The sequence below is a fragment of the Tamandua tetradactyla genome, chromosome 14 (assembly GCF_023851605.1).
Source record: "Tamandua tetradactyla isolate mTamTet1 chromosome 14, mTamTet1.pri, whole genome shotgun sequence".
In the NCBI taxonomy this organism is placed as follows: Eukaryota; Metazoa; Chordata; class Mammalia; order Pilosa; family Myrmecophagidae; genus Tamandua; species Tamandua tetradactyla.
In genome coordinates, this window is record NC_135340.1 from 3,073,558 (window position 1) to 3,087,512 (window position 13,955).

The 13,955-nt window shown below is 44.3% G+C and overlaps 2 protein-coding genes across 2 annotated transcripts; one reads left to right on the top strand and one right to left on the bottom strand.

The window, feature by feature from the left end:
* The first annotated feature begins 2,125 nt into the window (after positions 1-2,125).
* Positions 2,126-11,399, top strand: DNAAF2 (dynein axonemal assembly factor 2). The gene is made up of 3 exons (XM_077126834.1): positions 2,126-4,030; positions 7,813-7,956; positions 9,354-11,399. Exons 1-3 carry the CDS (start codon positions 2,237-2,239, stop codon positions 9,879-9,881), a joined length of 2,466 nt encoding a protein of 821 aa, XP_076982949.1. The 5' UTR covers positions 2,126-2,236; the 3' UTR covers positions 9,882-11,399.
* On the bottom strand, positions 10,732-13,710 carry MGAT2 (alpha-1,6-mannosyl-glycoprotein 2-beta-N-acetylglucosaminyltransferase). The gene has a single exon (XM_077126835.1). The coding sequence runs from the start codon at positions 13,682-13,684 to the stop codon at positions 12,380-12,382; it is 1,305 nt and encodes a 434-aa protein (XP_076982950.1). The 5' UTR covers positions 13,685-13,710; the 3' UTR covers positions 10,732-12,379.
* Between the last annotated feature and the right edge of the window lie 245 nt (positions 13,711-13,955).

Consider the following 13,955-nt stretch of genomic DNA (forward strand, 5'->3'; position numbering starts at 1 on the left):
CATCATCTAGGGCCACTGTGCTCACTGCCCTAAGACCTGCCCATCTTTTGGAAATATAAAGCCATCCGCAGCTCCCAGAGACAGATTTTTGGACTGAGAGGCCACGTGATCTGCTTCGCACCTAGCAATAAGCTCCGTCTTGGGAAACCCCTGTGTCTCAGGGATTGGTCACTGAGCACATCTGTCAGGGAATCCACCACCCTTGTCTGGTAACAAAAGAGAAAAATGTGCTTCAGTCAACTGTTCTGAATGTTGCCAAGAGACCCTTACGATGAGGCCTAGACTGAGCCCCCAATCTTGGGGTTTGTTCATATGAAACTTAACCCCACAAAGGATAGGTCAAGGCTACTTAAAATTAGGCCTAAGAGTCACAGAGAACCTCTTCTGTTGCTCAGATGTGGCCTCTCTCTCCAGCCAACACAACAGGCAAACTCACCACCCTCCCCCTGTCTACTTGGGACATGACTACCAGGGGTGTGGACCTTCCTGGCAACATGGGACAGAAATCCTAGAATGAGCTGAGACTCAGCATCAAGGGATTGAGAAAACCTTCTCAACCAAAAGGGGGAAGAGCAAAATCAGACAAAATAAAGTGTCAATGGCTGAGAGATTCCAAACACTGTTGAGAGGTTATCCTGGAGGTTACTCTTATGCATTAAATAGATATCATCTTGTTAGTCAAGATGTAATGGAGAGGCTGGAGGGAAAAATGCAGAGCTATGTTTCAGTGGCCATGCTTCTTGAAGATGATTGACTAATGATATAGCTTTCACAATGTGTCTGTGTGATTGTGAAAACCTTGTGTCTGATGTTCCTTTTATCTACCTTATCAACAGGCGAGTAAAACATACAGCATAAAAATACATAATGGGGGAACAAACGTTAAAATAAGGTTAGATTGAAATGCTAGCAATCAATGAAAGGGAGGGGTAAGGTGCATGGTATGCATGAATTTTTTTCTGTTGTCTTTTTCTTTTTCTGAATTGATGCAAATGTTCTAAGAAATGATCATGATGATGAATATGCAACTATGTGATGATATTGTGAATTACTGATTATGTATGTAGAATGGAATGATCATATGTTAAGAATGTTTGTTTCTTTGTTTTCATATTTTAAAAAAATTTTTTTTTAATTAAAAAAAAAAAAAGATGAGGCCTAGAGGTCTGGGAAAGGAGAACAATCAAGGGTTCTGTTTTGGGATATTTTAAGCCCCAAAGTGGCCTTTGGAGGGTCTGATGCCATGGAGAGAAATCTGTAACGTGTCTTGTCACGGAGCTAACACCAACTTCTACTGTATTAAATGCCACTTAAAGAAATGAAAGTAAAAAAAAGACCCGGAGTTTAACAACTACCAATCAATAAATAACTCAGTCAGTAAATTTCTGACACCACTTTGAATGGCTATTTAGAATTCCACTACATGCTCTGCCAAAATTGGCTCAACAAAGCCAGTGTTGTACTGTCTTCTTCACCAGCCTTTAGAACAAACGGCGTTGCTGTAAACACGCACTAGGTCTTTGCATTTCAACTCAATTATTCCCTTACACCTGGAACTGCCGGGTCAAAAAGTATGCAGTTTGATACAAACTGTTCAACTACTCTCTAGAAATTTTATTAAATATTGAGCCCACTCAGGGAAGCACTATATTCTGAATACATATTTTTGCCATTTTGGTAGGTGATATGTGTTATCTTATTTGCATTTTTATCACTAACGAAGTGATAGCTTTGTATGTTTATAGGTCTTTAGTATGTGTTTAGGAATAGCGTGTTCATATTTCTCACCCCAGATGAGTTCTTTTACAGGGCAAATGGAAAGGAGAAAATAAAGAAGAAAACGTTGCCTTGGCAAAGTAGAACACAATGGATCGAGTTGCAGCCTGTGAATACGCTGCGTGACGCCAGGTCCCAGCTCCTTCTCCACGCTATGGGTCCCACCTGCAGGGTTACAAGCACCGCCTGGGAACCCATATCGCGCTGGGCACGACGGCCGTGAACGTAACGGCTCCTCCGCACGAGCAACCGCACCGTGGCCCACTGGCTGCCGGGCCTCGCGCCCTCCTCCCGGGGTGGGGGTGGGGGTGGGGTGGGGGTTGCGGCGTCACCATAGCAACGGGCTCGCGCGGCCCAGGGCTCGAGTCTCCGGCCGTTAGGGACCGCGGCCGCCCCACACTCCGTGCCCGGGACCCCGATTCGCCCTGCTCGGCCAGAGGGTGAGGGGCTGCGGGGCAGCATGGCCAAGGCGCGGGCGCCCTCGCCGCTGGAGGACCTGGACCTGAGCGCGGACGAAGTGCAGCGGCTCACCTCCGCCTTCCAGGACGCGGAGTTCCGGCGGCTGTTCTCCGAGTACGCCGCGGAGCTCACCGACCCCGAGAACCGGCGGCGCTACGAGGCGGAGGTCACGGCGCTGGAGCGGGAGCGCGGGGTGGAGGTGCGCTTCGTGCACCCCGAGCCGGACCACGCGCTGCGCACCAGCCTGGACGGGGTGCGCCGCTGTTTCGTCAACGTGTGCGGCAACGCGCTGGTGGGCGCACCCCGCAGCCAGCCCGGGCCCGAGGGCGCAGCGCCCGGCCGCCTCTGGTCGCTGCCGCACAGCCTGGCGCCGGGCCGCGAGTACGCGGGGCGCCGCGGCGGCCGCTACACCGTCTACGATGTAGTCTTCCACCCCGCCGCCCTGGCGCTGGCCCGGCGCTGCACGCGCTTCCGCCAGATGCTGGACGCCACGGCGCTGGGCGCGGTGGAGAAGCAGTTCGGCGTGACGCTGGACCGCACGAACGCCAAGGTGCTGAAGGCCAAGTACAAGGGGAGCCCGGAGGCCGCCGTGCTCCGCACGCCCCTGCCCGGGGGCGCCCCGACCCGGCCCGACCGAGAGCCCGAGGGCCTTCTCCCGGACTTCCCCTACCCGTACCCGGCTCCGGCGGCCCCGGGCAGCGCCGCAGCCCCCCGGCCCCAAACGCGCCCCGCCCCGGAGGAGGCCCCGCGGCCCGGCCCCACCGAGCCCCGCTGCAGCGTGGTGCAGCGGCACCACGTGGACCTTCAGGATTACCGCTGCTCCCGCGACTCGGCCCCGAGCCCGGTGCCCCGCGAGCTGGTGGTCACCATCGAGCTGCCGCTGCTGCGCTCGGCCGAGCAGGCGGCGCTGGAGGTGGCGGGGAAGCTGCTGAGCCTCGACTCGCGGAGGCCCGACTACCGGCTGCGGCTCCCGCTCCCCTACGCGGTGGATGAGAGCCGCGGCACAGCGCGCTTCCACACGGCCCGGCGGCAGCTGGTCGTCACGCTGCCCGTGGTGCGTCCGCCCGCGCGCTGGGGGCCGGCGGCGGCCCGGGAGGAGGCGGCGTGCGCGCCCGGAACTGACGGCACGGCCTGCGCTTCCGCCGGCGCCGGGGAGGCGGGCCCTGCCAAGGGGTGCGCGGGCCGCGCGGGCACAGGTGCTGGCGAGGCGGCGGCTGCAGGCGCCGCGGAGGAGCAGGATTCCGGCGGGCGCGCGGGGTCGGCCCTGGGCGCGGGGGAGGAGCCGCCTCCCGCCGCGGGCGGCGCTGGTGGGGGCGGCCGCGGGGACTCCTCGCGTCCTTCACGTGCGGGGGTTGGCCCGGGGTCTTCCGCCGCCACCGCCGGTGAGCGCGGGGCTGTGCGCGCGGAGGCGCGCGTGGACCCGGAGGGAACCGGCAGGGAGCCGTCGGCCGGGGCCACGGCGAGCCCGGGGACGCAGCGCGGGGCGCCTCTGCGCCCCCCTCTGCAGTGCCGCCAGGACGAAGGCTCTCTGACTCTCCTCATCCCGGTGCCTGGGATCCAGGCGGACAGTCTGCGGGGGGAAGTGAGCCCCCGGCGGTACAGGCTGGGCTTCTCCACGCAGGCCGGAGCTGACTATTCTTTCTTTTTGCAATTTGCTCCGGAGAATAAACTGAGCGTCAGGGAACCCGTGATTAGCATCTCTTCAAACAATGCAGTGATCGAACTGTCCAAATCTCCAGAAAGCCCTGGGATTTGGAGAGAGTGGTATTACGGTCTAAACAAGGATTCTCTGGAGGTAACGTTTCTTGCTAGAGCTTTCTACTTGTGAAATGTTCCGTCCCTTTTGCGAAGTTGATTACAGACACCCTCTCCATTTATGCTAAACAAAGTGCTTTCCGTTAGCGTGTCTCTTGTAATGGCTTGAAATTGATAGTGGATTGGAACTGATGAAAGATGCCCGTGCGCTTAAAACGCTCTCTCTGTATTTTGAAGAAAAGAAGCGTCCACGCTTCTCCTCTGGTGAATGGGTTTCAAATCTTCGAAGTTGCCCGTAATGCAAGAGTAGTAAGAAGGACACGAATGGGTTCCCAGGAATCGGAGAATTTCTGAAATTAAATGTAAAAAAAAAAAATCAGGGTGCTTTTTGGGGGGGAGAGGGGCTTTAACTTTCATCATGTTCTCAAAAGCGTTTGTGACCCAAATAAATTTGAGAACCACTCCCTAATGGCCATATTTTAAGTTGGCAAATCGCTTTTTTTAATCTTAAAAAAGTAAATTTACTTCCAAAGACCAAGTCATTTGCGCACAGTTCTTACTGGGAATATGAATTTGGAGGCAGTTGTGGCTCACATATCCTGCCTTACCCGCCCTACGGTGCTGCGCGACTTTGTCCCAGAGGCAGGCGGGGCTGTCGTCTGGTGGTGACGGTAGGGCGCTGAAATGACCACTGCCCAGTTGGGACCACCTCCGGGCCCCTGGTATGTAGCACAACGCCTGGCGCTTAGCCAAGTGTCAGTGAACGTATGTTGAGCTAAGCAGCACGTGTATCAGCCGCAGCTCCCCTGGCCAGCGCTGGAAAACTGGATGCGGCCCAGTTAACTTGGATATAATTCTGAGGAATAATTCAACATGTGCTTTTGTAGTCCTGCTATGCTTGTTAAGATTATTGAGGTTCCTGCATTTCAGAATCACCACTCCACCATGTTATTGGCAAATGACTGAAAATCACTTAAAATTTGAAGTTCTAAAGAATTCTTTGAATTCATAAATTTGTGATTTTGATAGTGGTATGTATCAACCTTACATGTAACTTTTTTAGTTCTTTTAACATATTCAAGTGTCAAATTCCCAGAAGCAGTACTAGTTACGCAGATTATATATTAAAAATTAAGTAGTTGACCTTGGTCTTTTTAGCCTGTCAGAAATTTTCACTATTTGTTTTTCTAGATGTTTGCCAGTAAGTTATATATAGATTTTACAAATTGACTGTCTTTGGTGAGAAGTGGTTAATTTGAAATCCCCCAAAACAATAAAAATAGTCAACATTAGGTAAGGTATTTTGTGTGAATATGATGAGATTGCATATCTGTTTATGTCATTAGAAGGGGGAAATTTATTAAACGGCAGTCATCTTCCTGTAATTGTTTTAATAGTTGTGAAAATAATTCACAGTGTTTGTGGGAAGAAAACTTTATGGGCAAGCGGTGAAGAGAATTCTGAACGATGTATTTTCATCTGATTTCCCACTGTGCTAACTCCTAAGCTGGGCTGCTCACTGGGATCATGGTATATTCCCACTGAAGAATTATTTTGAGGTCTTAAATCATATAAAGGCATAGTATCTATAATGTTGGGTAAAAATATAGTCTAGAATGCGTAATATGGGTACACTTTAGAAATTGTAAATCGAATGAAAAGTGTCAAGTGTGATATTTTCAATTCAATTTGATGAAAGTGAAATTTGGTTCTTTTCTTAGAAACAATAATAATAACCAGCCTTTATTCCTAATAGAGATTTCATATCTGTATGAGAGAAAAGATACACAGCTTCCATTTTCAGTTTTACATAATGTAAATATGGCCTATGTTCTAGTTTGCTAGCTGCAGGAATGCAACACACCAGAGACGGATTGGCTTTTAATAAAAGGGGATTTATTTCATTAGTTCTTCAGAGGAAAGGCAGCTAACTTTCAACTGAGGCTCTTCCTTACGTGGGAAGGCACAGGGTGATCTCTGCTGGCCTTCTCTCCAGACCTCTGGGTTCCAACAACTTTCCCCGGGGTGATTCCTTTCTGCATCTCCAAAGGCCTGGGCTGAGCTGTGATTGCTGAGATGAGGTGTGCTGAGCTGCTTGGGCTGTGCTGTGTTGAGTCTCTCATTTAAGCACCAGCCAATTAAATCAAACATCATTCATTGCGGCAGGCACGCCTCCTAGCTGACTGCAGGTGTAATCAGCAACAGATGAGGGTCACATGCCATTGGCTTATGTCCACAGCAGCAGAACTAGGTACCTTCACCTGGCCAAGTTGACAACTGAATCTAACTACAACAGCCTAACTTCTACTTCATCTTATAATGTTATTTTTTAGTTATGCCATGAGTGTGGGATCAGTTGATTTAGGATTCAAAGTTTCAAGGCACTGAGCTCAGTGATGCAGAGAATGTTAGAACTGGTTAGACTCCTTGAAGTTATCCTAGTCCAGTTGGCTCATTTTGTAGATTAAGGAGGCTGACACGCAGAATTGCCCAATATTCTACGGTGAAGTGATTCTTGAGCTTTTTTGGGGTTTATGACCCAAAATTTGAAAATTTTATGAAAGCTATAGAATGACACTCTATCCACATAAGTGCCCTATACACCCAACATTTTTCATGTAATTTTTAGTGGCTAATTGGACAGACACCCTGCTTTAGAAGTTGTAGGGCTAGTTCCCTTAAGGAAGGGAATACACTAAGTAATATAAAGAACAATTTAGGAGCAGTTCTTTACCCCCAATATAAGCAATTTTGAAAAAACACAGATGATTCTCTGACACAATAAAGAACCAAAATGATTTAAATATTTAACAGTGGGAATTTTGCTAATTTAACATTAGCTATTCAAAGGATAAATGAAAAACACTATGCAGTTCGGTTGCCTTGGGATGTCTTATCACAAAACTTAATAAAGTATATTCATTAGCTGCTTAATGATGAAATAGCAGATGTATTAAATTCTCATAGAAGGGAGCTTGAAACTTGTATCTGATTTTTCTTTCATTTTTGGACCAAATAATGAGCTGTGTGTATTTTGGAGGTGAAAGTACTTTTATTATGGGCAACAACGGACTGGTTTTATGAATTAAGTAATTCTAAATATGGTTATTCCTCCCATATCTATATTCATCTGACATGAATATGAACAAACTGCTTTGTGTTTGGGATCCTGTTGAGTGATTTTTACATTTCCTAATAGCAGTATATAAATCTTTCCGTGTCAGTGCTGTGAGGCCTTCCTCACCCTTATTAGCTCTATACTAGTAGCACACTAGAGAATCTCAGTACTTAAAGACAGAATATATTTCTTTTAAATAAAAGATTAAACTTGGCTCTTAGCCAATTAAGACTTGAAAAGTAAACTGGTCACCCCAAATTTGAATAGATTCTGGCATGTATATTTCTTAGCTGACTCATTAGGAAGTGTTCTAAAACTGAATTACATTTTATAACTGGAACTGCATTTACAGCTTTAAGGTAATGTTACTCTTATGAAATATTAAGAGGAAAGAAAAATATCTGTAAGTATTATCTAAGAGAGAAAACATACTTTAGATTTAACAGAGAGCTAGAAAAGAAATGAAGGCTTTTTCTTCTAGGTTTTCCCTATGTATATATGTTTGTCGTCTTGCTGTTCTTACCATTCTCTAAAATAATTCAGTTTTCTTTTGTCGAGACAGTGTGGGAATAACATTAACATAAACGTTTTTAAAGTGTTACAGTGAACTGTGTGAGACTTAGGTTGTCTTTCTGTAGCTTCTTTTAGGTACAACTGTGTTAAATATGACCTGTAAGACAGAATGTTTTTTCTTTTTATTTTAGGAAAAGTTGTTTGTCAATGAAGAAAATGTGAATGAATTTGTAGATGAGGTCCTGAGCCCTCCATTCAGACAGACAAGCCCTCTAACCCCACCATTAATTGAAGTTCTTCAGGTTACTGATAATAAGATTCAGATCCACGCAAAGGTAAGGGTTTTGGTGGGGTTTATAGCAGGATGACTATTTGACCTATTTTGACAGGTCAAAGCCTGACAAATAACGTAATTCTTGATTTCCTGATATCATAACTTTAAACAAAATGAACATAATGATATGGAAACAACAGCATTGTTCATTGAGGAGGAGGAGGGCCTGTGCGTGTCTACTATATGTGAAACACTCTGCTGTTCATTTTCACTTATTTAATTCTGAAATAATCCTGCAGTGAAGAACAGAGACACTAACATTTGGTAAGTTCAAGTACTAGTACAAGGACAAATTTCCTTCACACCATGGGAAATATGCTATATAGTTTATTCTTTCTAGTTGAAGCTTAAGCTTGGTCATTTTTATATTCAGTATTGGATACATGAAAAATAATTTAGTAACTAGAACAATTCATTAATTGTGAATTGTGATGGGCATGGCTCTGATTAGAGAAGTTCAAGAAAATTAAAGAAATTCAGGGATGCCTTTAAAAAAATGATTACTGGTAGATCAGGTCATAAAGGATTTTGTGGGCCATGTTGAAAATCTTGGATTACTTTATCCTAAAAGAGGTGAGGAGTCACTGAAAGAATTTAGGCAGAGAATTAATGCTAAATTTACACTGTAAAAAAGTGACTTTTGATGAACTATGGATTATTAATTATTCAGTTAAGAATAATGCATCAGTATTGGTCTGTAAGTGTAACACATGTGCTAAGATGTTAAAAATAGGAACAGCTGCACGTGGAAAGGGCAGAAGAGGGTACAGAAATTTGCTATTTATGAGTAAGCCTTAAAAGATCATGCTGCCTTCTTTTGGGCTGTTTTTTTTTTTCCTTCTCTTAGTTTTTTTTAAATCAGCAGAGTATAGAAATTCTGAGAAAAAAATGGAATAAAAATTTTTGCTACATTAAAAAAAAAAAAAGTGGGTGGGCAGCCGTGGCTCAGCGGCAGAGTTCTCATCCGCTATGCCGGAGACCCGGGTTCAATTCCCAGTGCCTGCCCATGCAAAAAAAATGACTCTGATATATGGTACTAGAATAACAATCTTTTAAAAGTCCATGGAACTAGACACACAAACAGTGAACTCTAAGCTAAACCGTGGACCAGTGGTTAATAGTACAATGATAAAATGGTACTTTCAATTGTAACAAATATGTCATGCCAAAGCAAGGTGTTGATAATAGGGTGTGTATGGGAATCCTGTTCTGTAAACCCACAACTTCTCTATTAAAGAAAGGAAAAGTGACTTTAGCAGCATTTGGAGGTTGGCTTTAAGGGGAAAGAATGGAAGCATATCTGCAGGTTATTCCTCACAACTTATTTCCAGAGGATCCACAGTTTTAATTTCCTGTTTGTTTCATAGAACCACTAACTTCTTGTTTCTCCTGACACAGATGCAAGACTCTAACTATGCTAAGCTTCATGAAAAGGAAGAAAGAATCAATGAAAGAAGTCATTTGAATGAAAAAGAAAATAGAGAACATCTTACCACCACTACAACTGATATTGTACAAGCACACGCAATGGGAAGTGCCGGACTTTCTGACTCATCTGTCATACGTGAAACAGACAGTTGTAGTCCAGTTGCATGCTTGCAACAAGGATCTCTTGATGTTTCTCAAGTGCTTTTTGAAAAATCTCAGCAACCTAAGTCACAAGTGAAACCTGAATTTATAAAAGAAGAAAGTGGTGTTTACTCAAATGAGGAAAAACAGAATTTAAAAGAACCAGTAAAAACTGAAGAGACAGAATTAGACGATCCATTATCTCCTTTACTGAACAAAACTGAAGTTCATAATCTGTCTGCTTTTGAAGGCATAAAAGAAACCAGCATGCAGGATGGCAGTGTGCAGATTATTAACGACCATGTGACTCATTGTGCATTCAGTTTTCAGAATTCTCTGCTGTATGACTTGGATTAATTCTATATAATTTTAGAATTGAAAGGTTAACAGTAAAAAAAAAAAAAAAAAAAAAAAAATGTTGGGCCTAAAATAGATTGCTACTTGTTACCTCAAAAATAAGCTATTTAGGAAAGTATAAAATTAAAATTTGCAAATTTCATCCTAATGGGAAAACTGGAATTGTTTTTTACTCCCCTCTAGAGAAGTTAAACAAATTTTGTTTTATTATGAAGATAAGTTTTGTGATTCTGTGATTTGCTAATGGAGAGTTAAGCATTTTCATTCAATCTGTATATATTAACTTCTGTTTTTGTTTACTTTTACTTTAAGAAAGTGTCCAAATATTCACTAAGCTGTAGTGTCTCTTACAAATCAAAATTATTGAGAATGCAACTAATTAGAAACATGAGGGCATAGAGGAGAGGTAGAATCTTAAAATTATTCATTTGTAAGTCTCAATGGGATATATTTGAGCTTGAAATTGAGCTAAGTTCTTAGAAGAGAAAGAACTTACTAATAATGATTTAAATGATTAAATACAAATAAATCTAGTGGAATTTAGTATTTTTGCTTCATGACAAAAATACTAAATTTTTGTGTATTTCACAAAGTGTATCTGACACATGAGAAGTGTATTTTACTAACATACAATAGTTTAAATTTAGTACAGAATTTGAAATTTCAGTATTTTAAAATAATTTCTTGGTAGTTATATTGCAGTATTAGAAGATCTTTTGGTTTTTATAGAATAAATTTAAGAATTTTAGAATACAACCATTTAAAAACCTGACAATTTGCTCCCATGGGGAAATATTCATTATATTATTACGTGAAAACAAAAAAGCCCGTATGGGCTAATCAAATTTCTTTATAACATCTAAAAGGGAAGACAATAACATATCTAAAAGTGGCTAAGTACTAGTTTTGTGGAATTGTAGAGGCTGGAGAAAATTCTAATATTTTTTCTAGCAAACATTTATAAACAATATGAAAGGAAATGTAGAAGGGAAAATATTTGTTGATCTACTTGCTAACTGAGGCCATGAACTCTTTCTGCTTCAGAAACAGCTACTAAATCAGACTTTAGTCCTGGAAATTACCTAATTTCTTTAGTCCTTTAACTGGGGTTGTTGGATCAGAGTATCAAAAACTGGTAGAAAGCCTGGCTATTCATCCTGATTTACATTTATAATCCCCAGATAAAATCTGGAACCAGATTGGCCTGTGAGGAAATGTAAAGGCAGGCCATAAAGCAAGAGAACTATTTGCCTCACTTTGGACAGCCATACGCATTTTTCAACTACAAGATAAATTTTAAGTAAATGCAATAATTTTAAGACTGTCCATTTAATAATTCTTAGGTTTAAATGACTGCACAGAAACTAGTCTTTTATGAGTAACTTTTTAGATTAATGCAATTACAGTATATATTTTTAAAGGAAACTTCTACATTAAATATGGAGTAAACTTCACGCCTATTTACTGTATGTCCTTTTAAAACATATCTGTTAAAATAAAACTGCGTTAGAAAACGTTTCACCTTGGTGTGACTGAACTTTGTATCATTTTTGGCTCTCAAAAACAAGTTAGGCTGTATTTCCCTTATACAGCGGTTTTTTATTGTTCATTAAGTATGCTTGGCTAATTTAAAAGCCAGTTTCCTCCAAAGGGAATGCATTGTTATGAGCTGGATTTTCTATACTTATACTCAATTGTACAAATACTAAATATTATGATGTAATGTTTACTTTCAAAATTTCCAGAATACCTTTACTTAATTTTGGTGTACAGACTAAATAAAATTTATTCTGCAAAATGATTAGGAATCTTTATGCAAAAATGAGTATTTTATTTTGGCAGCACTAAAAGAAAAAAGCAAATCCACTGTATTTCTACATTGAAGTGGAAATCATGTTTAAACTTTATCAAATACATTCCAAAAGAAAGTGTTCTATGAAGGTTCCAAAGCACAGGCAAATCTTAATACAATAGTACAGGAATCTGTAATACTGAAAATGACTTGTGACAGGGTGTTTTAACAAACATAACTTTCAAATTATAAATCTTGTGAAGCAATGTCTTCCCAATAACTGTGTCAAGAGTGAAACTGGGCTTGCTCCATTAACACTAACAATTTAATTGTAATACTTTTTACTGCTGTAATAATTTTAAATAAATTTTGCTGTATTTAAAATAAGTTTTGAAAGTGGAAAAGTGTACAAAGTTCCAGATAAAAAGACAAATGCAATTTAATAAGGTTTCTTGTCCTCTCATAAATTAACAATAGTGATAGCTTTACCAGATAAAGGTTGAGCTTTAAAGTGCAACCCCAAAAATGAAATCTTGTTTAAAATCTTAATCAGATATAACTGGAAAAGATTACTATATTTGGACATCTTTTACAAGAAAAAAAATGTTTTTGTATTAAAGCAGAAACCAGTTCCTAAACCCTTTTATTCAGCTCTATATCCTGTGTGGACAAAAGACTGTCACTTTTGCTTGTGTATTGTGATTTTTCACTGCAGCCTTCTATAACTTTTACAGAGTTCATGGTCCCTAATATCTCCCCACCCTCCATTTTTCCTAGGTGGGGAAGCGGCTGCCACAGTAAACTTGTCACTAATGATAAGAGTTTCTGGAAACAGGTACTGTTTGTTATTGTTTAAGAGTGACTCAATTTGGACACTCTGGGTGGACGGTCTACAGACCTTCCTGTGGTGCATACCACAGTCCCCAGCATGAAAAATTCGAGGAACGCGAGGAACCAGCACTTTCCAGACTTTCGGAAGACAAGACACAGTCAAATATTGGAGAGTCCAGTCCCAGTTGTAATCATCGTAAGTACAGAAAGCGTCCGTGCACTCAATCAGCTTCTGATACGCGTCCCGGGTCAAGGCCAGCCCCATGTTGTGCTCTGTCGACTTCCACGTTTTCACATCTACCTTGTCGGCAATGCCATAGAAACTGGGGCTGGTGACATAGGTCCCCAGGGAGAGAACATCACACTCGGGACACTCCTGCTGCTTCAATTTCCACATCTTTCTGAAGACATGGTAAAAGTCTGGGGCCAGGTAGTGATCCTCCTCTAAGAAAAGTATAAGGCCGGCATAGTCTTGAAGAATTTTAACCCTTTCCCACACAAAATGCAGCTTCCACCACCAGTGGTGCTTGGTCTGGGAGAACTTGGCCTCTCTATAGTGGCCGAAGGAGTCGGGGTACTCGGCGTTAATGCACCCCATCTTCAAGGCGGCGTTCTTCTCCAGGTCTCTGGGGCAGTCTCTGGGGTCACTGCCCGGAAACTCGTTAGGGTACAACTGAATGCTGAAAGGAAAGAACACCTGCAGGACTGGACAAAAGTCCACAGCGGCGATCAGCTGATTGATCTCCGTCGACCAGAAATCGTGGCTGAAGATGACCAGGACGTTGCCCACGTCCTGGGCTTTTCGGAGCGAGTCCAGCAGCAGTCTGAGGTACTCAGGCCGGTTGTGCACCTGGACGACCAGCACGAGGTCCCGGGGGGCCCAGGAGCCGGCCTTCTCCACATTTCTCAGCATCTGGTCGAAGTTCAGCTGGTAGACCAGAGCCCGGTACCGCAGCGTCAGGTTGTCCGCCTCGGGCTGCGGGGCAGCGGGGCCCAGCGGGGCTGCCGACTCGTTGGAGAGCCTGCGGAGGCCCCGCGCGGGCTCAGCGTCCGGCAGCAACGGCGGCCCGGGCGCCTCGTCCTTCCGCGGCCGCCCACTGCTGCTCCAGAGGACGAAGCCGCAGGCGGCCACCGCGAGCGTCAGGATCAGCACCTTGCGCTTGTAGATGCGGAGCCTCATGGTCGCCGGGCCGGGCCCGGTCAGCGGGCGCGGGAAGGACCAGCTGCTTCTGCTCGCAAGGCGCGCGGGCCGGCGCGGCCTGGGCCTGCAGCCGGCGGAACTGCCCCGCGGCCGCCCCCGCTACCTCATGCCGGGACCCGCGTCGCCCGGGTCCACACACCCGCGTCGGGCAGCCGCAGCGCGGGCAGTGGCGTGGCCGCTAGAAGCCCCGGCTCACCACCGCCTCGGCCCTGCCCAGCCAGCACCAGGGTCCCGGAAGAAGCCCCGCCAC

Coding starts and splice junctions, on each gene's coding strand:
- MGAT2 (XM_077126835.1), bottom strand. CDS start 13,684: ATGAGGCTCCGCATCTACAAGCGCAAGGTGCTGATCCTGACGCTCGCG.
- DNAAF2 (XM_077126834.1), top strand. CDS start 2,237: ATGGCCAAGGCGCGGGCGCCCTCGCCGCTGGAGGACCTGGACCTGAGC. Junction 4,031..7,812: donor TAAACAAGGATTCTCTGGAG/GTAACGTTTCTT, acceptor TTTTTATTTTAG/GAAAAGTTGTTTGTCAATGA. Junction 7,957..9,353: donor AGATTCAGATCCACGCAAAG/GTAAGGGTTTTG, acceptor CTCCTGACACAG/ATGCAAGACTCTAACTATGC.